Source organism: Brassica oleracea, chromosome C7 (genome assembly GCF_000695525.1).
Source record: "Brassica oleracea var. oleracea cultivar TO1000 chromosome C7, BOL, whole genome shotgun sequence".
NCBI lineage: Eukaryota > Viridiplantae > Streptophyta > Magnoliopsida > Brassicales > Brassicaceae > Brassica > Brassica oleracea.
Window position 1 is genome coordinate 35,229,481 of NC_027754.1, and position 23,825 is coordinate 35,253,305.

At 34.4% G+C, this 23,825-nt stretch overlaps 6 protein-coding genes and 1 non-coding gene across 9 annotated transcripts; 5 read left to right on the forward strand and 2 right to left on the reverse strand.

The window, feature by feature from the left end:
- Positions 1–528, forward strand: LOC106303164 (probable mitochondrial chaperone BCS1-B). The gene has a single exon (XM_013739504.1). The coding sequence runs from the start codon at positions 1–3 to the stop codon at positions 526–528; it is 528 nt and encodes a 175-aa protein (XP_013594958.1).
- A 1,887-nt stretch (positions 529–2,415) lies between these two features.
- Positions 2,416–3,009, reverse strand: LOC106303165. The gene has a single exon (XM_013739505.1). It carries the CDS (start codon positions 3,007–3,009, stop codon positions 2,416–2,418), a length of 594 nt encoding a protein of 197 aa, XP_013594959.1.
- A 7,236-nt stretch (positions 3,010–10,245) lies between these two features.
- LOC106304033 (probable mitochondrial chaperone BCS1-B) lies at positions 10,246–12,022 on the forward strand. Its single transcript, XM_013740413.1, has one exon. It carries the CDS (start codon positions 10,340–10,342, stop codon positions 11,831–11,833), a length of 1,494 nt encoding a protein of 497 aa, XP_013595867.1. The 5' UTR covers positions 10,246–10,339; the 3' UTR covers positions 11,834–12,022.
- Positions 12,023–15,130: 3,108 nt separating this feature from the next.
- LOC106301730 (probable mitochondrial chaperone BCS1-B) lies at positions 15,131–16,607 on the forward strand. Its single transcript, XM_013738195.1, has one exon. The coding sequence runs from the start codon at positions 15,174–15,176 to the stop codon at positions 16,605–16,607; it is 1,434 nt and encodes a 477-aa protein (XP_013593649.1). The 5' UTR covers positions 15,131–15,173.
- Positions 16,608–16,982: 375 nt separating this feature from the next.
- On the reverse strand, positions 16,983–19,753 carry LOC106301731 (putative pentatricopeptide repeat-containing protein At3g28640). Of its 2 annotated transcripts, XM_013738197.1 has the most exons (4): positions 17,765–19,753; positions 17,628–17,688; positions 17,153–17,286; positions 16,983–17,065 (listed from the first exon to the last, which is right to left on the reverse strand). In XM_013738197.1, exon 1 carries the CDS (start codon positions 19,751–19,753, stop codon positions 18,224–18,226), a length of 1,530 nt encoding a protein of 509 aa, XP_013593651.1. In that variant the 3' UTR covers positions 16,983–17,065; positions 17,153–17,286; positions 17,628–17,688; positions 17,765–18,223. The 2 variants fall into 2 exon arrangements, with proteins under 2 accessions (XP_013593651.1, XP_013593650.1); XM_013738196.1 differs by having other exon boundaries at positions 17,011–17,286.
- Positions 19,754–19,910: 157 nt separating this feature from the next.
- LOC106302055 (protein odr-4 homolog) lies at positions 19,911–22,838 on the forward strand. Of its 2 annotated transcripts, none has more exons than XM_013738568.1 (12): positions 19,911–19,961; positions 20,169–20,272; positions 20,371–20,583; positions 20,691–20,786; positions 20,904–20,992; positions 21,064–21,192; positions 21,326–21,446; positions 21,587–21,671; positions 21,775–21,884; positions 21,970–22,115; positions 22,199–22,295; positions 22,379–22,838. In XM_013738568.1, the coding sequence occupies exons 2-12, from the start codon at positions 20,192–20,194 to the stop codon at positions 22,679–22,681; spliced, it is 1,470 nt and encodes a 489-aa protein (XP_013594022.1). In that variant the 5' UTR covers positions 19,911–19,961; positions 20,169–20,191; the 3' UTR covers positions 22,682–22,838. The 2 variants fall into 2 exon arrangements, with proteins under 2 accessions (XP_013594022.1, XP_013594023.1); XM_013738569.1 differs by lacking the exon at positions 19,911–19,961 and adding an exon at positions 19,964–19,991.
- Positions 22,839–22,997: 159 nt separating this feature from the next.
- On the forward strand, positions 22,998–23,070 carry TRNAA-AGC. Its single transcript has one exon. It is a non-coding gene; the product is annotated as a tRNA-Ala (tRNA).
- Positions 23,071–23,825: the final 755 nt, after the last annotated feature.

The window sequence follows — 23,825 nt, forward strand, 5'->3', positions numbered from 1 at the left end:
ATGATGTTGCTAGGTACTACTAGTAAGTCGATTATTGTGATTGAGGATATAGACTGTTCCTTGGACCTCACGGGAGAGAGGGGAGTTAAAGAAGATCAGAGCAATGCAGAGATTAAGAAAGTGAAGAAGAAGAATGCAGTTACACTCTCTGGATTGTTGAATTTTATAGACGGGATTTGGTCGGCTTGTGGACAAGAGAGGATACTTGTGTTTACAACGAACCATTTGGGGAAACTTGACCAAGCTTTGATCAGAAGAGGTCGGATGGATATGCATAAAGAGTTGTCTTATTGCAGATTTGAAGCGTTCAAGATTCTTGCCAAGAACTATCTGAATCTTGATTCGCATCTTTTGTTGGGTGAGATTGAGACGTTGCTGGAAGAAACGAATATGACACCGGCTGATGTTGCGGAGAATTTGATGGTGAAAGATGGTGTTGATGGATCACTCAAGGGTTTGATCCGAGCTTTGGAACAGATGAAGTTAAACCAACATTCAGATGAACAACAGAAGGAGATTAACAAATAAATAATATTTGCAGTTTTAGTATCTGCTTTGATATAGTGTTTATTATTAGTACTTCACATCTTCCATTTTACAGATCATATATAGGGATTGCAAAAAATAAACACAGATTTAGCACCAAATCCCACTATTTAAAACTACCAAATTCTAAGTTTCAATAGATTTAGCACTAGGCCCAGTCAATAATGTGAGTACTCAACCGATCAGCCTAGTGATGGGTTGCCGGTCAAACCCGCTTCGCTTGACCCGCCAACCCACAGGTTGAATGATATTTTTGATTAAAGTATTAAAGTAGTAACTGGATCTGCTCGATTTTGCCGGTGCGGGGCCAGCGAGTGGATAGATCAACACCAATCCCTTCCACCAGCTCACCTTCACCGCCACTGAAGAGCCCCGAAAACTCTAGTCAGCCGCTGTCCTCAAAGCCGGCGAAAATCAGAGACAAAGGGATGGTGCAGATCAAGAGATTTTTTTTTTTAGTTTTTTTTTAGTCGTCTAGAGCTAATCGGCTCCAAAACCCTAATCTAGAAAATTATCATTGAAGCTTCTAAATGATTTTTTTTTTGTCAACTGTTTTGATTTTCATTAAAGCTTTTGGAGCTATAAAAGCTCAGACGATGATATAAGTAGTGGCGGATCTAGGATTAGTTTTGATCAGGGGCAAAATTATAAAACACTGTCTATACCTCTAATAACTTGGAGTTTTTAACAGGGGCACAATTAAAAATCTGTATGAAAATTACACCAAATGTACAAATCTATGCGTTCTTTACCTCCCATTGACCATGTAGATCCGCCAATGGATACATGTGGAGTTTTTATAAACAGATCCAATTATAACAAGCCCACCCAAACCCAACGATAAGCAGATAAGATCAAAACACATATCTGGATCCTGACTATGCATGCTCTTATACGTGTCACGCCAAGGATCTGTTAAGAAGTGAGCAGCTGCTTGGAGATACCGGAAATCTCACCGATCCTCTTCTCCGACTAGAAGCAGGAAGCTAATCTCTGAATATGGCAAAGATTCGCCGGCTTCTAATCCACTTGCTTAACTTTTACCCCTCAATAACCGTAGACACTAAGAACATCATGTCTTTTTCCAGATGTGTAAAACGGTGAAAAGCTTCTGAGAACAATCTGGAAAGAGACTTCGTTGAAACAATTTTTTTTATGAAAAGCTTCAACTCTACTGAGTCTTCCAAAATTCTCTAGCAAAATCAAATAACTCAAGGACCAGATTTGATTAGATACTCTGCCTGTAGGCCAGAGCGGCCAATACTCTTTAAGAAAGGCAAATATTGATTCTTTTCAAATTTTAGTCCCGAGGATAACTAGAAAAAGACAATCATTTCTCAATGTCAAACGGGATTTAGAAATTGAAAACCAGAGGAAAAAGTGAGATAGTTTACTAATCAATCCCAAATCAAAGAAAGATGGAGCATGAAGATAAGCTTTGAAGTTGAGATTGAAACCCGTCAAAATCCCCTAGGGAAGAAAAGATTAGCTAACCGGAAAACGAAAAAACAAAAAGAGTTGGTAAGCGGCAGCATAAGCCACCGGCCACCAAAGTCGAATTCCGATTACCCGAGTTTTTAGAGAGAAATTGGAGAAAAAGAAGAGGAGAGAGAGATTTTTAGTAATTTTTTTTTTTAACTCATAGTAACATTCCATTAGAAGACAGGAGGGGGACGAGGCAAAGCTCAGTCCAACAAAGTCTGGAAACCTCAACATAAGACAATAAAAATAAAAAAAAACCCAAAGGGAACCAATAGGTCCCAAAATAAAGCAAGAGAGGAAGAACACTCCGAAGTCGCGATCGCAGGAGAAGAAGAAGAAGAAGAAGACCAGACCAATCAAGGAGAAGGTTTCTTCAACGAGGTGACTTCATGTATCGTCCTTCGCATCCTCTAGGGTCAAAGTTGTCAGCCAGAATGGTCCACCACGAGCTATGTATGATTGGTACTGGTGGTCTCGAGTGACACTGAGAGCAATTTCATGGGCGCATCCATTGCCTTCAAGATGGGCATAGGAGATGTTCCACAGACTAAAGCCAGTCAGCTTGACCCGGATATGAACCAGCAAGTCTTGAAAAACAAGGAACTCTTCAGGTCTAAGGATTGCTTCACCCGCAAGGTAAGAGGATGATTCAAACACAACTTTATCAAGGCGTAAGTCAGAGAGACGGTCGATAGCCCAGTTGAAGCTTAAGAGCTCTGCCTCAAGCTTAGTAGGGACTGAAGAGAAGGATCTGCGACTGTGTATCAGAGGCTCACCAAAGTTATTACGAAGAATCCAAGAAACTCCGGTGTTTACGGTCGCATTGATCCACGATGAATCAATGTTACATTTCACAAAGCTCTGACATGGCTTCTCCCATTTCCCGATCAAAGCCCCATCAGCAATGTCATCTGGCACTTGAGAGGAGTTCAAAATATTAACCTCTGCCCATGCCTCATAATCATTCCGAGCCTTGTCCATAATTGTTGCTGCACCAAGACGATTTTTAGTAATTTACAAAGCTTCTAAATCTATACTAATAAAATGGACCTTTTGAGACTCCATAGAGCGTCACATCGGTGAAAAAAATTTCTTCCGAAAAATAGACACGTGGCATTATTACCAAAACAAATAAAAAATAGTTAAAATATACATATAAAGAAAAATAAATAATAAGTAAATATACAATATAAGAAATAGAAAAACTACATTACACATTTATCTGAAAAATGTATAATAAAATAAATCATAAGTAAATATACAAAATGAGAAATAGAAATATTACATTAAACATCTATCATAATATTACAATTTTGATATAAAATCAAAACAATTAGAATAAGTAATTATACTACATAAGAAAAATAAATAATAAGTAAATATACAATATAAAAAAACAAGCATACAATATAAAAAATTGAAATATTACATTAAACATACATCATAATATTATTATCTCATATAAAAGAAGGAAAATAGAATAAGTAACCTTTTTAGGCTCGATAGAGCGTCCATTATCAGCGAAAAAAATTTCTCCCAAAATATGACACGTGGCATCATTACCAAAAAAATGAAAAATAATCAAAAGTAAATATACATATAAGAAAAAATAAATAATAAATAAATATACAATATAAGAAATAGAAAAATTACATTAAACATTTATCTGGAAAATGTATAATAAAATAAATAATGATTAAATATACAATATGATAAATATAAATATTATATTTAACATCTATCGTAATATTATAATTTTGATATAAAATCAAAACAATTAGAATAAGTAATTATACTACATAAGAAAAAATAAATAATAAGTAAATATATAATATAAGAAATAAAAAAAACTACATTAAACATCTATATGAAAAATTTATAGTTTTACATTATTATTATTTCGAAATATTTTTATAAGTAAATATACAATATAAGAAAAACAAGTATACAATATAATAAATATCAATATTACATTAAACCTCTATCATAATATTATCATATGATATAAAAGCAAGAATATTAAAATAAATAAATATACAATATAAGAAAAAATAAACAATAGGTAAAATACAATTAAAAAATGAAAAAAAATTAAATTAAACATCAGTGCGAAAAAAAAAATTTATAGTAAAATAAATAATAAGTAAATATAAAATTTAAGAAATAGAAATATTATATTAAACATCTATCGTAATATTAGAATAAGTAAATATACAATATAAGAAAAAATACACAATAAGTAAATATACAATATCAGAACTAGAAAAACTAAATTAAACATATATCTGAAAAATATATAGTAAAACAAATAATAAGTAAATATAGAGTATAAGAAATAAAAATATTACATTAAACAAGTATCATATTATTAGAATAAAAATAAATACTAAGTAAATATACAATATAAGAAATATAAAAACTACATGAAACCTCTATAAATAATATTACCATTTGATATAAGCAAAAAAAAACTGTATAAGTAAATATACAATATAAGAAAAAATAAATAATAAGTAAATATACAATATAAGAAATGGAAAACTAACATTAAACACTTATCTGAAAAATGTATTGTTTTACATTTTTATTATTTACAAATATTTTTATAAGGAAATATATATACAATATAAGAAGAAATAAATAATAAGAAATAGAAATGTTACATATTATAATAAGTAAATATAAAATATAAGAAAAATAAATAATAAGTAAATTTAATATATAATAAATAAAAAATTACATTAAATATATAGTAATATTATCATTGATATAAAAGCAAAAAAATTAGAATAAGTAAATATACAAAATAAGAAAAGATAAACAGTAAGTAAATATACAATATAAAAATAGAAAATTAAATTAAATATCTATAAAAATGTATAGTTAAATGAAAAATGCATAGTTACATAAATAATAAGTAAATATACAATATAAAAAATAGAAATATTACATTAAACATCTATCGTAATATTACCATTTGATATAAAAGCAAGAAAATCAGAATAAATAAATATACAATATAGAAAAATTCCCTATGATAGTCTTTTTTAAGTTTTTGTCACAAAAATAGTCGTTAATGAGAAAAATGATCAAAAGAAGTTTTATTAAATAGTATAAATATATTTATACCCTAGGGTTAACTAATCTAGACTTAGGGTTTAGAGTTAAGGGCGGAGTTTTGAGGATATGATTCCAAATTAAAAAAATTAAAATTAAAATTAAAATTTTCAAAATAAAAAGGAGTTATTTTGGTCATTTTCTTTATTGAATGCTATTTTGTGACAAAAACTTAATAATAGATATTTGAGAGAATTGCCTTACAATATAAGAAAAAATATATAATAAGTAAATATATAATATAAGAAATGCAAAACTATATCAAACATGTATACGAAAAATGTATAGTTTTCTATTTTTTTCTGGGGAAATATATATTCACAAAAACATAAAATTCAGAATTTTATTGTTGTTTAGAATACAACGTCCAAAAAGTAGCTATATAATTAACATTTGAAAATCAAAATAACTCTGCTGATTAACTCGTATTGATTGTTTATAACAGCCTAGCTTTCGATAGACGAGACTAGCTAAACGAATTTTGTCTGCTATTTTCTCCAACTTCTAGTTGGCTGAACAATTTCGGGCCATCGATTTCAACATATGGGGCAATTTTTAAACTCTTAACCCATAAAATATTGATTTTTTCAACTCCCCGTTTTCTGATGAAGCTGACTAATTAGCTACAATCATCATAGTCATCATCGTTAAGGATAAAGTATGAATCAGCGTCATGTAATTCAAATAAATGCAAGTATAGAAATGTTTTTGCACACATATGGAGTCTCCTAGAGATTATTTACAAAGTGATTTTGAAACATGTTTTCTCTACGATCATTTTCACTAATAAATGTGACATGATAGAAATAATGACATGACTTATATGGTTAAATGTGACATAGACAATTACATTTAAATGATTATTTCTATTTTTGGTAAATATTTAAAAATATGATAGTAAATTATAAATCATCATTCAAGTAAATCTACACAAATATGACATTAAATAATATAATAATAAAAATATAATAATATTTTACAAATTTCAAATTATTATTTATTTATATCTTTTTATAATTATACAATTATATTACAAAAAAGATATTCAAAAAAAATTACATTTTTTTAAATTATAAATTTTTAATCTCAATGTTATTAGTTTCTTTTATATATCTACAAAATTTAGAAATATTGAGTTTTACTTTTTGATAATTATACAACTTTTATAACAATATTTTTATTAGTTTGATACAAGTTGGTTTAATATATTTTTATCCAAAAAAATTAGTTAAAAAATTATCTAAGATTATAATTTTAAATATATGCATATCTGTTTCAAAATATAATTTAAAATCAACAAAATTGTTTATTTTATCTTAATTCTATGTTCAATTAAATCAAAATTTATATTAAATATTGGAAAAAACTATAAAATCTAAAAAATAAATTTTATAATTTAAATTTAAAAAATTTATTAATGCACATGGTACATGAAAACACCTAGTTTACATATATTTTTTCAGCAACTCATCGGACATGAATAAGCCATTTTCCATACTATAGATGGTACTAGGTTTAAAACTTGTCTAAAAGAGATATCTTAATATTCTTGGGTTTTCTTTGTCTCTCTTGGATTCCTATGTATATATAATCATATGATGTAAGAATCCGATTCTCATCTAAGGGCATCTCAAACTCTACTTTATTTTCTATTCTAAACATCATTTGAAGTAAAATATACTCTAACCCTACTCTATTTTTAACTTCAAAATGAAGTAATGGCTAGGGATACTCCATTTATGGAGTAATCCTACATATTACTCCATTTTGGAGTTGAACTTTTTTTATTTATAGAATGGTCCTTTAAATTTTGGAAGTTTTTATTTTGTACGTAAAAAAGATTTTAAAATAATTATAATATTTCATAAGATATTATTTAATAATTTTACATAAAAGTGGCATAAACTAATAAAAATACCAAACTTAAACATAAAAATATAAAATAAATATAACATAAATATAACATAGAATAAGTGATTTAATAATGAGGAATTTGTCAAATATGACTCAAAACTTGACTTTGATTGCAAAGGTATACTCAAACTTGAATCAAATGCAAAAGTAACCCAAAAGCCTTGTGAAATTACAGTCATCCCCTTGTGACCAAACAAAAAAACAGAACTCATTTTTACGAATATAGCCCCAGAAAGTCTTCTGAATCTTCTCAGATATTGTACGTCGTCTAGACGACGTCCATGGAAGTCTTCTGGTATAGTTGAACTTAAAAATAATTTTTAAATTTTTAAAAAAACATTTTGACAAGTGAAAAATTAAAATTATGTAATTATACACAATTTTAAGTGATATAAATTAAGATATAATAAAATTGAATAGTTTTCAACATAGATGAGTGAAAGTAGTTAATCATGATATTCTTTGGCTTAGGGTTTGACAATTTATGTTGTAGTATATGTATTCTTAGGGTTAGATTTTGGAAAGCTTAAATATTTTTTTTTTAAATTAAAATTTTACTTATATGTGTTTATTTCTGTGTATAGCAAGCGCTTTTTAAGTTTAATTTAATTTTATGAAGTGTTTAGTTAGTTAATTTAGTTTAGGTGCTATGTTTAGGGTCTAGACGACTAACATGTAAGTCGTCTGGTGATTAGAAGACTTCTCTGAAAGTCTTCTAATTTCCGCTAAAAATATTTTAGTTTCCCGCTAAAAATATTTTAGTTTCACGCTAAAAATATTGAAGTCTTCTAGGCGACTTACAAATAAGTCGTCTAGGAATTCTTCTATTAGAAGACTTACTTAAAGTCTTATGAATCGGAAATATTTAACCTTATTGGAATTTTTATCTTTATATATAAAGAAAAATTTACACATTCTCTCTCCTCCTCTCAAATGACTGCAGCAAAAATGTTATGTTCCTTATTGTAAAACTCTCCAACCTCTTTCTAATTTTTTTTGAACTTATAAACACCTAACTTTCTATCAACTTATTGTTTTTGTCTCATGTCTTTCTCAATAGTTTATCTTGTTTTGCAGGTTTTTCATCACATGGTTCTCATCTTTCACTCATTTAAAAGTATATCTATTAATTTTTAGATATGTATTTTCGTGTGTTCTATAAAGGTAGATATAACTAATCTTCCACTCATTTTTTCTGTTTTTAAGCCATTTGAACGTTTTTTTATATGCAGGTTTTTCAGATTTGGGTTTGATATACATGTTTTTCCGATCTGGAGCAGACTTTGGAAGACTTACGGAAAGTCTTATCGGAAGTCTTCTAAAATATAATGCGCTAGAAGACTTTCGTGTAAGTCGTTTAGAAAAAAATAATTTTTTATATTTTATTTTTCAGTTGCAAAACTAACATGAGACGACTTACGTGGAAGTCGTCTAGATATAACAAAATATTGATTTTTTAGTTTTTTACTGGACGACTTATGGGTAAGTCGTCTAGGAAAAGTCAAATTTTTGACACAATCCGGTCAAATGCAAAACTAACCCGTTTACCTTAGAATACTTACATGGAAGTCGTCTCGAATTTTTTTTTAACAAACAAAGATGGACGACTTCCATGTAAGCCGTCTATAAAAACACATTTAAAAGTCAATTTCAAAACTAACTTATGCGTTGACCATAAAACTTCCATGTAAGTCATTTATAGCCAGAAAACTTATCCGGAAGTCGTCTGGGCGAACAGATCTGGAAAAAAAACTGATTTCATAGTTTCAACCAGTGAGATAACTTGTTTAGCACACATAAGTCTTCTCCAAGCACCCATAATCTCAAACAAAAGTGACCCACCAAGAATCGTAAGTTTCAATGGCTCTATTAACCATAAAAATTTTAGAATAAAAATCTTGAGTTTTTTTGGATGAATATGGAGAGAAAGTGAAAGAGATGTTGTTTTTAGTTCATAAGAATTGAGAAAGAAGAAGTGTAAATCGATTTGAGGTCCATTAAGAGCTTGAAATTGGTTGTTCATGGTGATTTGTGTATTGATGGCAATGACAATCTTGTAAATACTTGAAGATGATGAGGTTGAGAGAGTAAAAATACCATTTTCGAAAAGAAAAAAATTAATGGCATTTTCGTGAATAATATAAACTTATTGGGTAAATAGGGCAAATGAAATGTCAAAAAAAAACATAGGTTAGTTTTGTGGTTGACTTTGAGTTTTGAGTCAATTTTACAAAAAACCCTTTAATAATCCGATAAATCATTTCTGGAATTGCCATGATCGGTGAAGTATTGCCCAAATAATGAAAATATTCGATTTAAATTTTTCTTGCCCAATTTAAGAAAATCATGGATAAAAAAACTCATTATTCATTCTGAGATGCATTAGTTGAACATTTGTGAGAAAAATATATTCTAATACTCACTATTGAACCAAAATATTTTATCTTATATATATTATGATTTATTGTACTTTTAATAATAAATTTTTAATTTAAATAAATTATATTTTGTGGATGTTTTATAAACATATAATATATTTGGAGTTAATTGATAAGTTTTTGTAAGTAGAAGGTGTTAATAACAATTCTTAATTAAATAAAAATAGAATATTTATAGAATATTTATTTTGAAGTAAAAAATAGAGTAATACATTGGAGTAAAACTCTACTTTATTTTAGTGTTGCAAGATTTTAAAGTAAAATATGGAGTAATACATTGGAGATGATCTAAGGGCAGGTCATACGCATTAGATTATATACTTATAAAAGAAATAATAATATATTTTATTGTCCAATTTGAAAATCTTTCCCTTAAAGAAAGTTGGATATCAAAATGTTTTTAGTCCTCCACTACAGGTCACTTTATCAGACAAACAATTGTTTTTCCTTATCAGACAAACAATGATGTACACTTTAGACTCTTTTTGGCGTTTACTGGTATACTAGTTTTCATGGACACTACTTTTAATTGAATAACATATATTGAATAACTTTCTAATGAAATTGACGGTGGAAGGAACCATGGAATTTCCTTCTCTTTTCAGTCTTTGTTTAGTTATTTTCTTCTTTTTTCCAACAAAAATTGTAAATAATTAGTCGTTAGGTAGTTTCCAAGTGTGATCAAAATTGATAGAGACTTCTCAAGCAAAATTTTGTTATAAATGTCATAAGCTCTTGTATGCCAGAACCACTATATCTTCTTCCCCAACATTAACCTTCCTTTCTGATCAAAATCTCAGCTTAATCTCATCTCAGAAACCTTCCTTCTAGTTCAAGGAATCATGAGTCAAACCAGTGTGAGAAAAGATCAGAAGCTTCTTCTTCTTCAGACAAAGAAAAGCAAAAGAAACCTAATTGAAATCTTGATGGGATCGATCGTGAAGCCAATGTTTGGAGATAACATAACAACTATTGGATCAAACATTGCTGGTCTACTCTTCATCATTGAAACTCTTAGGAGATACTTCCCTGTACATCTGAAGATCACGATCCAAGAGCTTCTCGTCAACGCAATCCAACGGTTACCCTTTTTCAAGAAGTGTGCTGACAAGACTCTTGCCTTCTTCTCGCCTTACACTCGGATCAGGTTCATAGAAATCGAGGAGAATAAATACAACTACGCTTACTCAGCCATCAAGACCTACCTTGGTGCACAAGTTAACCCTCAAGTGAAGAATCTCAAGGGTAGCCAGGGGAGGGGGAGAGAGTCTTTGGATTTTAAACGCGACGATGATAAATTTGAGGATGAGTATGAAGGTGTGAAGATGTGGTGGGAGGTTCTAAAATCCACAGACGGTGTTAAAATGTGTAGGCTTACTTTCCATAGAAGTAACTGGGAGGTAGTGACTGGTTCTTACTTGAGGTATGTTGTGGAAGAAGGCAAGTCCATTGAAGAAAAGAAGAAGAAAGTTAAGCTCTTTATGAACAATCCAAGTTCTAACTGGAAGATGCAGATGAAAAATCTATGGAGTAGCATTGACTTCGAGCATCCAGCAACATTTGACACAATGGCTATGGATCCAATGAAGAAAGATGAGATTATGAGAGATCTTTTAGCGTTTAGAGACAGCGAAGAGTATTATAAAAAGATTGGGAAAGCTTGGAAGAGGGGCTACTTGTTGCATGGACCTCCAGGGACAGGCAAGTCCACGACGATTGCAGCTATGGCGAATCTAATGAGTTATAGTATCTTTGATCTTGAGCTAACTTCGATAGAAAACAACTGGGAACTCAAGAAGCTGGTGCTAGCTACGACTAGTAAGTCCATCATTGTGATTGAGGATATAGACTGTTCCTTGGACCTCACGGGAGAGAGGGGAGTTAAAGAAGATCAGAGCAATGCAGAGATTAAGAAAGTGAAGAAGAAGAATGCAGTTACACTCTCTGGCTTGTTGAACTTTATAGATGGGATTTGGTCGGCTTGTGGACAAGAGAGGATACTTGTCTTTACAACGAACCACTTGGGGAAACTTGACCAGGCTTTGATCAGAAGAGGTCGGATGGATATGCATATAGAGTTGTCTTATTGCAGGTTTGAAGCGTTCAAGATTCTTGCCAAGAACTATCTCAATCTTGATTCGCATCTCTTGTTTGCTGAGATTGAGACGTTGCTTGAAGAAACGAATATGACACCGGCTGATGTTGCGGAGAATTTGATGGTGAAAGATGGTGAATCGTCTGGTGGTGATGGATCACTCAAGGGTTTGATCCGAGCTTTGGAACAGATGAAGTTGAACCAACATTCAGATGAACAACAGAAGGAGATAAACAAATAAATAATGTTAGCTGTTTTATCATCTGCTTTGGTATCATCAGTGTTTCATTATGTTTTTAGCACCAATTGTAGCTAGTAAAATCGAATTTAATAGCCGTTTTGAAACTAGTGTTTATTATTATTAGTACTTCACATCTTACATTTACAGATCATATATAGAGATCGATTGCAAAAAAATTAACACAGAAAAAACACAATGTTTTGACGTGTGAAGAAAGTAATATCTCAAGTGAATTTGTGAGTTCCATGTGTTCTTGTCTCTGTTTTCAACTTTCATTCTTTGTTGTGTGTTTAGTAAATATTATCTTTGAGCTTTCGTCAGGAGTTGAGACAAAAAACTTTAAGCAAATGTAATTAATCTCATAAGTATAAACACAGCCTCCAAAATCTCATTCCCAAGCGGAGAAACCCTATTTCAAATTACCTAAGTCCAAGTTTCAATATATTTAGCACTAGGCCCAGCCAATAATGAGAGTCAAATCGATCTGCCCTTACGAGTTTGGTATTTTTAGATTTTCAGAAAGAAACTGCATCTAAGAGGAAACGTCCAAGCACAGACGGTCTCGTTCTTGGTTCAGTTGAGGAGTGGTAAGTATCTAACCACTCCTTACTTGTATATGTCCGTACTTATAATAACAATAGCTGTCTTCCTACCATAAAAAGACTCCTTCCTCGAAACTTACACACACAAGATGACATGAACCACCAGAAATCAGCAAATTTGTACATTTTTAGGGTTTTGTTGTTTTGTTTCTCTTGCCAAAGTTCATTAGATAGAATCTCCCGCGATTCTACAATAATATATATTCCGAGTACTGGTTGGAGACGTGACTAGGCGCTATCGAATTACATTCCGATACTGGTTAAAAAAATATATATACCTTACTATATCCAATTTGAAAACCTTTTCTTTTAAGATAGTTGGATAACAATGTGTATTCACTACAGACTCTTTTTGGCATCTACTCGTACACTAATCTACTTGTAAAATAGTTATGGACCTGTGGTACATGTTACTATATGAGTTAAGCAATATTGATGTACACTTCAGATTCTTTTTAGAATCTACTGGTACACTAGTTATGTTGTCTATTTTTTTATGGACCCTTTTAATTAAAATATATATACTTGAGACTGATGGTGGAAGCGTGCAATTGCCTTCTCTTTTCAGTTTTTGTTTGGTTATGATCGTTTTCCACAAATGTTTTTTTGTTATAAAAATAGTGGTTAGGTAGTTCCCAAGTGATCTCATATTCTCATATGCGCAGACGTAATATAATATTGATAGACGCTTTTCAAGTAAATTTTATTAGATACCAGAAGGTTGTTCGCCCCAAATATTGTTTCAAAGTATGAATTTTTGAATGATGTACTTATGTGTTTGTGCTTATTTGTTAAGAGCATTATTTGCTATTTTATTGTACTATGTATTAGATAGGTGATAGATTAATATATTATGTGTTTGTTTTTTCAATAATGTTTTGTTGTGTGTATAGTAGCTTGTTAGTGGTGAAGTGAGTATCTGATGTAAAACATATTGAATTTCAATGAGTTTACGTTTATGAATTTTTTAATTCTAAGACTAAAGGTTTTAACATGAAATTGTATTTTATTTTTCATATTTTGGAATATTATTCTTGTAAGATGTTTTGTGCCCTTTCCTCATAGTTTGACCTTGAGTCATCACCATCTATGTTTTCGTTTACCTTTCTGGTGTAAACGGTGTGCAATGTTCTCACTATCACCGAAAAAAGACTCACCTTCGTGTTTTTGTTCTTCCTCGTTTTCTTCTCCTGTGAGATTATCTGGAATTTGTTGTAAATCGGGTTTATGAGTTCCCACTTGTGCAGTTGTTTCTCACGGTATTGTAGGCTGTTCCGGTCAACATTGTGCTCCTCTTCTTCCTTAAATTTTGGCTTATGTTAGGAGCTGCATCCCCTTAGGTTGGGTCATAGTTTAGTCGTCTTTGATGTTGTCTTCCTCGTCGTTGGTCTGTCGTCGATAGTCCCTACTCGTCTTGGTTTTCAAGATCAGGTTTTTGGTGATCTCACTTCTATGCTCTTTTTCATAGCTCCAGGACGATTCCATGGTTTGCTGATTTTTTTTCATCTCCCTCTTTCCTCTCTATTTTTTTTTTCATCTCGTTGCAGCTTTCATCAGTGTTCACATCTCTGGTGGCTCTTCCCTTCGCCATGTTTGCCAGTCCTAGGTTTGGATAGTGATTTCCTCCGTGTATGCTTTGTGGGCTTAGAAGGTTGTTTCTGGTCTCAATCTTAGGCATTGGTTTCTCGGTTCTTGCCTCCCCTTCTCCATCTCCTCAGGTTGTTTCTCTTCTTCTCCTCCTTCCCTTGGTATAGGTGTGCGGATCGGAGTTAATCTCTTGGAGTTTTGGTCCCTTCTATCCAGAGCTTTGTGGTTCTTTGATGGCATGCGCAACTTGTCTATGTTTGTTTAGTTTGTGAGGTGTTTCTTACCTTTTAGCTGGTGGTTGTGCTTTCGGTGACTTAGGCATGTGTCTTGCTGCTTCATGGTGACTTTGGTATTCCAGTGATTATTCTTCTTCTGACTTCTTTCTTGGTTCTTTCGTTGGTGCTTGATCGCGATGTTTTGTGTTTGGGGATTGTTTTGTCTCAGATTTTATCTTTCTACCATTTTCTAACTTCTATTTGTTGTGGTCAAGATACTCTATTGTAATGTGAGGTAATTTAGTTTTCGTTCTTGATCTCCCTTCAACTCTAGACTTTTATTAAATTAGTGTTATTATGACATTTTAGTTTTCTTTGTAACTATGAAGGTTTTAGGTTTAAATTATGTGTTTTGCTCTACTTTCTTCTTCTTAGTTTGGTTATTTTGTAATTTTTAATAATAAAATAAATATATAATTTGTAAATGAAATATTATTAAATAGTAAAAAAAATATTACTGAAAGTTTATGTTATAGTTTTGATTAAATTGCAGTAATCTAAAAGAAGAAGAACTTAAAATGTAAAAAAATACATTTTACTTATTTTTATTCATCTTGAATTTTAGTGATTAATAAAATAGATTATTAGATTTTATGTGATGATGGTTAGTGCAAGAAGGTTTAGATAATTCACAATTAAAAAAGGACGGACTAAATTGCAGTAATCTAAACGAAGAATGACTTAAAATGTAAAAAACAAATATGAGGACACATGTCGTCAAAACTCCTTTTCGTGTGTTAAAAGAGAAAAAAATCTTCTTATAGATAGATGTCATAAGCTCTTGTGTCAGAACCACTATAACATTCCTCTCTGATCAAAAGCTCATCTCAGAAAACCTTTCTTATAACTAAGAAAACCTAAATAAACCTATTCCAAATGGCGACGATGGGTCAACTATGGGCTAACACAGGCTCTACTTTAGCAACCTTGATGTTTACATACACAATCTTTAGACGATGGTTCCCTCACGTGGGAGACCACTTGGAACCATTCTTTCAAAGACTCTTCAGCCGTTTCTACCCTTACATCCAAATCAAGTTCCACGAATACAGCGGAGAGCATTTCAAACGAAGCGAATCCAAAGCTACCTCAGGAATCCAAAGCTACCTCAGCAAAGACTCCTCTCTTCGAGCCAAGAAGCTCAAAGCCAACACAACCAAAGGAAGCAAGTCTCTCGTCCTTAGCATGGACAATAGGGAAGAGATAACCGACGAGTTCGAGAGCGTTACGGTTTGGTGGCAGTCCAAGAAAGTGAGGAACACTAGACAATCGTTCTCTTTCTACCCTGCAGCCGATGAGAAGAGATACTACACGTTGAAGTTCCATAGACGTGACAGAGAAGTAATCATAGAGAGGTACCTCGACCATGTTATGAAGGAAGGGAAGATGATAAAGATGAAGAACAGAGAGAGGAAGCTTTACTCGAATACTCCGGGACAGAACCATAGGAACCAGACAAAGTGGAGCCACGTAACGTTTGAGCATCCTGCTAGTTTTGATACTTTGGCTATGGAGGAGAAGAAGAAGGAGGAGATCAAGAACGATCTTGTTAAGTTCAGTAAGAGCAAAGATTATTACAAGAAGATAGGGAAAGCGTGGAAGAGAGGGTATCTTTTGTTTGGTCCACCAGGGACTGGTAAGTCTACCATGATAGCTGCCATGGCGAACTTCTTGGAGTATGATGTCTATGATCTTGAGTTAACAACGGTTATGGATAACACACAGCTGAGGAGTTTGTTGATAGAGACTTCGACTAAGTCCATTATTGTGATTGAAGATATAGATTGTTCTCTTAACCTAACGGGACAGAGAAAGAAGAAGAAGGAGGAAGAGGAAGATGGAGACGAGAAGAAGATGAAATGTGAAGGTGAGAAGAAAGAGAGCAAAGTTACATTGTCAGGGCTATTGAACTTCATTGATGGGTTATGGTCAGCTTGTGGTGGAGAGAGGATCATTGTGTTTACTACAAACTTTGTGGACAAGCTGGATCCTGCTTTGATTAGGAAAGGAAGAATGGATAAGCATATAGAGATGTCGTATTGCGGGTTTGAAGCGTTTAAGGTGTTGGCCAAGAACTACTTGGATGTGGAGGAGAGTGAGCTCTTTGATGAGGTGAAGAGATTGCTTGAGGTTGAAGGAATCAAGATGACACCGGCGGATGTTGGGGAGAATCTGTTGCCGAAGTCAGAAGGGGAAGAAGGGGAGACATGTTTGAAGCGTTTGGTGGAAGCGTTGAAAGAAGAGAAAGAGGAAGCAAAGAGGAGGGTTGAGGAAGAGGTGAAGAGGAAGATAAGAAGAGAAGGAAAGTAAAGAAAGAAGAGATGAAGGCAAAGGAGGAGGAGAAGAAGAAGATTGAAGAAAATGGTGAAGAGGAGCATTGAATAATCTTTATATGTTGCTTTTATATAGAAGAGAATCTACTGTATTGTATGATCACTCTTATAAAGCATTTTAGTCTCTTCCATCTTAAGCATATTCAGAACTCTACCCAAGACTAATCTATTACAGGGTTGGGGACAACGATGGGAATGTAGATATGAGAGAGCGAAGGAGGAGCTTCTCTGTTTCAAGGGAATGGGACCAGAAGAGCTGAAACAGAAGCTTGAAGAAGAGACAGCTCTGAATTATATATCAATCTGTTCCAAGAACCCTTTAAACGGCATCCTTCGGTTGCATCTCCCTCCCAACAACACAAAGATGAACGTTGTCTTGTTCCCTTCGTCTTCTTCAAAAGGTTAGTTTTCTTTTCCTGATTCTATATTTTCTAACTATCCAAAACCGCACACAATGAAGAACCAGGACATAAATTAGACGCTGATGTCAACATAATAGTTCCAGTTTTGTTGTATGGATACCTAGAATCAAATATAACTGAAGAGGTTGTGGTTTTTGAAAGTCTACAGGGGATGACGCAAGCACATCTTGAAGCAACAAAGAGGGCCAAGACCAAATACTTTTGGTTTCTGCTACTGTGTATCTCGGTAATATGCTGTAGAACAAACAACAACAAAAAAAAGAAGCATTTTACGTGACTACACCAACTTGATGCTAAAAGAATCTAGCATCAGGCTGTATATGAAATCCGACCTAAGCAACCAAAATCCAATACTACACCGAACATTCAATAAGATATTGTGTTTGGGTTTCCGTAAGGCTTCCCATCTATTTCTTTTCTATAAGCTTCTTTTATTATCAGATGAGATGCTAAATGAAACCAAATCATATTTGAGTGAATTGTTAAACATTACGTTTTTTACAAGTCGAGACAAGTTTCTTAAGGAGCACAACATAACTCAAAGCAGCAGCTTGTTAAGAAAGACGAGAGGGTACCTGGTCAAACTAGTGTTCCTGTGCGAAGACTAGACAAATGCCCTTATCAGTCACCGGTTACCTGCAGTAACAGTTTTGGTTACCTAGTACATAGAAATAATAGAATGGAAAATATCTTTTCAGCTTATATGTCTTACATCATGTATTCAGCTTTTTCACATTCAAGGGTCTCAAATCTCTCTACTCCAGGTGTGCCCAAATGCCATAATTTTCAACTGAAGCTTCTGTTTTGTTCCTTTTTCGCTCATGCACTTCTCTTCCACTCTCCAGATACCATTAAGTCTGAATCAAACAATTCTTTATAACGCTCTCAGAGGCTCTTGTGAAAGATTCAGATTTCATTTTTCTAAGGCCTTGCTTAAGTTTCCAGCTCCTACTTCGGGGAGTCCAATGACTCCCTCTACTATGATATAGAACTGCAGCATGTTCAGAAACTCCTCCCGTTCCTTCAAAAGTACTCTTATCTCCATACCCACATAGCCTTTGGACAGCCCTCCAACGCCTGTTGTGGGTTCAATACGCTTAAAAGACAGTCTGTAGAAACAAGAGAACTCAAGAGCGTCCTCTGATAAGACTTGCGGGTTATCAAGTGAGTGCTACAGAATCTGCAACGCATCAACAGATAGGAGATGAATCAATGTGTGTATTTCCAGCAGATTCGGGTGTGACGCATCTCCCGAGACAAATTTTGTACCATTTCCATCCACCTCTAATACACTGCATCCCGGTGCCTTTCTTATCCCCTTCTGGCCAATCATCTGACGAATCTTAGACGCCTCGTCGTTTCTCTGAGCAGTCATGTAAATACTAGATAGTTGAATAAGAGCTGCTTCCTCTTCATCAGTATTACCTTTCTCTAACTCAAGAAGATTCTTAACAGCTAGTTCTCCTAGCTCAACATTCTTGTGCGTTCGGCAACCATTCAGTAAAGCCCCCCAAACAGATGCACGCGGTTTCATGGGCATCTCTTCAATAAGTTCAACCGCCTCATCTAATCTCCCAGCTCTGCACATCAAATCAACAATACAGCTGTAATGCTCATGCTTTGGAGTGATTGCATATCGACCTTCCATATTATCTAAAATCCCTCTGCCTTCTTGAAGAAACCCTCCGTGAGCACAAGCGGCTAAGACCGCAAGAAGAACTACACTATCAGGCTTAACACCGTCCTCTCGCTCCATCTTCTCCAAACACGTGATAGCTTCCTTACCATAACCATAAGCCGCGTATCCACCAATCAACGCAGCCCATGAGAAGACATTCCTCTTACTCAACTTCTCAAAGACTTCCATAGCCTTCTCTAGGGAACCACACTTAGCATACATGTCAACAAGCGCCGTCCCTACAAACACATCAGACTCAACCCACTTCTTCTCCAAAAGCTCATGAATCCACTTCCCCTGAGTGAGAGCCCCAGCTTGTGCACAAGCAGTTAACGCCGTGGTAACTAAGAATCTATCCGGCTCTATCCCTCTACTCAACATCTCCCTGAACACACTCAAACCGTCTGATCCCAAACCGCATTTAACATACCCGTTAATCAAAACATCCCACTTCACAACATCCGGGTGAGGAATTTCATCGAACACCTTCCGTGCATCTGACAAACAAACTCCATCTTCCACATAAAGCCTCAAGATTCCAGTCTGTACGTGACCGTCCGACACAAAGACACCATTTTTAACCACCAAGGAATGGACTTGCTTACACACAGAGAGCAACGAAGCGTTCAAACAAGCGACGAGCAAGAAATGAAACGTGAGGTAACTTGGAGCTATGTCATCTTCATCGTCCTCTTCAGTTAGCATTAGTTTGAAATAGCGTACGCCCAAGTGAGGCTGAGAGCTTCGAGAGCAGATTCTTATCATCGTGTCGTAAACGAAGGCGTTGGGGGATTGGATAGAGTCGAAGATGAGGGAAGCGTAAGGGAAGTGTTTGTTCAGATTTGGAAGAGGGAGAAGAGAGGTGAGGAGTTTGCTGACGGCGTAGGTGTTGCGGTGGAGGTTGTGGATGATGAATGACGCGTGTGTTGATTTGATTTGTCGCAATGTTTTGCAGCGCTGGCTCGCGAGGATTAGAGTCTTCCATGAGTGATGATGGAAGAAGGTAGAGAGAAGAACACTCATCGTCGTGTTGTTGACGTCAGATGAAAGGTTTTTGATTTAACGGCCAGTCTCGAAAATAGAAAACGGCACGATGTTTCACATACAAAAAAAGAACAACAAGATGTGCATACGTGTAAACATAATAACTCAAATGTGGTGTGTAACGGTGAGGAAGACAGTCAAACATCTTCATCATCGAATCAATCTCTGAAATCCTCAGAGGGAGGAGGTAAGATCTTACGAAACCCTTTCGCTTGATGTAACGTTCTGTCTCTGTCTCTCTCTCTCTTTCGTTGTGATAAGGCTTTCTCCTCGATTTATCGTCCTTAGGGATTCAATTCCGTTTCTGGGTTTATGTAATATAGCTGAAAGTTTCGATCTTTGGGGTTCGTTGATTCTGGGTTTTCGAAAAGGTTTATTCTTCTACTTGTTGCAGAGATATTGCTGCATTCGTAAACAATGGTGAAAGCGGTAGTTGGAGAAGAGGCTAGACTCACATCTGCTGAAGATCGTCTCTCTCGCTCAGCTATTCCTGCTGAGGTACTCATTGATTCATGTTATGTTAAAAAAAAAATGCATCTTTTGATATTGTTGCGGTTCTAAGTGTGGTTTTTGATATGATGATTTTTGGTGAACAGGTGGGTCTTGTGATAGGAAAGCTTAGCTCTGTTCTGGATCGTGGATTTGTGTTTGATTTGATCGCAACGCCGAGCAACGATGCTGGAGAGCCAGCATGCTCGGTTCTGGAGACCAGAGATGATAAAAGGAAGCCATCCAAGTCGAAATCTCAGTCATCGGAGTTGTCTTCTCTGTCGATTGATTGTGATTGGGTAGCAGAACATGCAAGACAGGTTTGATATTATGCATTTTGTGAATATGATTCTACCACTCTCATTTTTTTTGTCTTGAGAATGTTAAATGAAGGTGATTGACATTGTAATGGTTGTTTCTTCTTCAGGTATCGAGAATGCTTTTGGGTGGAGTGAAGGTGGTTGGTATCTATGTATGGGCTAGTGACAGTGCTTTTAAGAATTCAACTATGATCCTTTGCCAGGTTAGTTTTGTGTGAGACTAATATTCCAATGGACATGCTTGATTGTACTTTGGTTAATGAGTAATCTTTTGGATGCTACTGCAACTCTTCTGCATGTTGATGAATCTAAATTATCAGGCTATTAAGGCAGTTTCTGATGCAATACGGCATTTGGACCCTGCCTTGGATGAAGCTCTTCTTATTCACATATGCTACAGTCCAAGGAGGTACATTCACTTGCTAAGGTTATGAGAACTATCTCTGTTAATTAAACTAAGAGTGGAATGTTTGTATGTAGATGGAATTGTCGAACTTGTTTGTTGAACTCAAGTATTACATCAAGTAGCCTTCGACCTTGTGACTTTAAGCTGGGGAGGGTGTTAAGTTCTTTGCAAAGGTTTAAGTGCAACTACAGCTTTAATTTCAGGTATGTGTCAATGCATCTACATTTTGATCTCTTCTTTGCTGGTGAATGTAAATGTTGGTTACAGCTATTCTTTTTTATATTTATTCCTGAATCTCTCTGTTGGTTTTTTTTTCTTCACTTTTTTCGCTGGTAGATTACCTATCTACTCCAAGGGTGAATCAAGTAGGCAAACATTTACTGAGATGCTCCGTCAAGAACTTGCAGTTCATGAAAAAGAGCTGAAGAGTGCAAATGCAATGATTGATGGGTACTTGGTGAGAAGAAAGTTAACCCTATGCTTTTCATGTTTCTGTGTTGATGTTGAATAGTATTGGATGTAGAACTCTTGAATCGTCTTGGCTGGAAATATCTTTCCCCTTTTTGTAATATCTTCTTGACTTTTGTTGGAATGAAGGTGCACAACGATGAGCCCTGCAACACGGAAGGCGAGCATGAAATTGAATTGTTATTCCCATTCATGAAAGATAGTAGAGCTGATGGTATGTTTTTTATCACTCTTAACATAAAACGCAGATTTGGTTTCGTTCAGTGGACATGTTTTGTAGATGATCTAATCTAATATCACGTTGTAATGTTATGAAGCAATAACTGCGAAGAATGTTACTGGAATTCTACAATTTGGTGGTTCTATATACTCTTATGCCTATTTGAACGTGAAAGAACCAGTTTCACAAGCTGTTGCTGATATAAAGGTACTGCACCTACGCCTCTTCCCAGTTTTATTGGACCTTTTGAAGTTTTACAAAATTAATGATGGCTGTATTATTTTCTTTTCAGGCTGACATCACTAGGAGTCTGCAAAGTAGATTGGACATCATCTGTGACGAGGCTGAGCAGGATCTGGATCCAACTGATGTTGGAGACGATGAAGAAGCTGAGATATTGACAATTCCCATTTCTAAATCCATATTAAACTCATCTACGTGAGTCAACTTCTAAACATAACCGTTACTCTATTGTCTGGTTATGTTAATGCTTAAAGTCTCTAATGTTAAAAAAAAAACAGAAAAGCATGCCATCTTCCTCTTCCTAGGAGAGTTCTTGTCCCGTGGCTGGCTGGTACACACATCTGTGATTATCTACAGCCATTTGAATCACTGGAGGTAGATGATCAACTTGCAATGTTATCAGTTACACTCTTCTTCTTCTCCAAATGTTTGTACATGTTTTTTTCTTCTAATGTTAGGTTGTAAAAGAACGTTGCATGGAGTTAATGTCCATGGAACATTCTTCTCTTGACACATCGAAGATTTCAGAAGTGGAAACCGAGACGTCTTTAATGGTTGCGGAGTCTATGTGGGACGTGATAACCCCTGCGTCTTCTGCTGCCAGCTGTCGCTTGGAAGGGAATGTCGAAAGGACAAGCCGTGAAGATGGTAACAAGGGAATGGATAACGCCAGTTATGCATCCAATGTCCCAATGATGGTAGCGATCTTCGTGCTTTTACTCTCGGTTATACTAGGATTCATGCTTTACCGGAAGGATTAGCAAAAGTTCACAGGTCTTTATTTTTCTTCAAACCACAAAATGAGTTGTTTTTGTTTATTTGGGTTGGAGTTATAGATAGCGAAGTTACAAGTGTGACCTTTCTTCTTGTTGGAAACTATAACATAAGCTTTTTCATTTACTTATCTTTTTGAGATTACCTTGAAACATGACCTGAAACACATTTAAAGGTTTAATGATATATAGAATTTTTGTTTAGTACATTTACTTGAAAAGCCATAAAATCTGCATCTTCAAAGTGGAGGTCCAGCAAAAGACGTAAATTATTGAATGGTTACAATATAAAAAACAGACAAATGGGGATGTAGCTCAGATGGTAGAGCGCTCGCTTAGCATGCGAGAGGTACGGGGATCGATACCCCGCATCTCCATTCTATTTTTATTATTTTGCATGAAAGACTCCTCTAACGTTTGATAACTTATCCCTCAATCCACGCAAAAGGGAAAATCTAACTGAAATTTAATTGTCATTAACTTTTCATTTATCCATCAAAACTAAACACAATTATCTTTGCATCTAATTAACCAGTAAACATACATAAATGTTAGGTTCAGAAAAAACATACATAAATGTATTATACAAGAGAAAGTACGAGGACTAATTAAAACGATATTACATATTCTACTAGTTATAAGCTGTTTAAGAAGATAAGTTTCATCGTACCAACACACTTAAAGTGGCATAACACATGGACTCTTTTGACTTTTTGTTAGTAGTTTCCATCCACTAATGATATTCATAATTCATATCATCGTCCTAAGATTCGAATCCAACACATTATGCGATATAAGATTGTAAATGTTAGATTTTTCTTTGATGATTAAAACTCTCCATAACATAACATGTAAAGACATATTCTTTGTAACACCCCGACCCAGCATAGCTGAAATGGTCGGCGATATCATGACACTTGTCTCCAGCCACAAGGCCGAAACAATGTGTCTTTAGGATCCCAGTACGTCTTTGACAAAAACCCACCAATATGAGCCGAACCTGAAATGAAAAGGGAAGAAAGAGGGGTGAGCATTTCGACAAAAGCTCAGTGAGAGAAGCTCCTGGAGCCCCGAAATCAATCACCAACGATCATCACACAACATAGCATAAGCATCTAACTTTAACATTCAG

Coding starts and splice junctions, on each gene's coding strand:
- LOC106303164 (XM_013739504.1), top strand. CDS start 1: ATGATGTTGCTAGGTACTACTAGTAAGTCGATTATTGTGATTGAGGAT.
- LOC106303165 (XM_013739505.1), bottom strand. CDS start 3,009: ATGGACAAGGCTCGGAATGATTATGAGGCATGGGCAGAGGTTAATATT.
- LOC106304033 (XM_013740413.1), top strand. CDS start 10,340: ATGAGTCAAACCAGTGTGAGAAAAGATCAGAAGCTTCTTCTTCTTCAG.
- LOC106301730 (XM_013738195.1), top strand. CDS start 15,174: ATGGCGACGATGGGTCAACTATGGGCTAACACAGGCTCTACTTTAGCA.
- LOC106301731 (XM_013738197.1), bottom strand. CDS start 19,753: ATGAGTGTTCTTCTCTCTACCTTCTTCCATCATCACTCATGGAAGACT.
- LOC106302055 (XM_013738568.1), top strand. CDS start 20,192: ATGGTGAAAGCGGTAGTTGGAGAAGAGGCTAGACTCACATCTGCTGAA. Junction 20,787..20,903: donor CAACTATGATCCTTTGCCAG/GTTAGTTTTGTG, acceptor CTAAATTATCAG/GCTATTAAGGCAGTTTCTGA. Junction 21,672..21,774: donor GAAAGATAGTAGAGCTGATG/GTATGTTTTTTA, acceptor AATGTTATGAAG/CAATAACTGCGAAGAATGTT.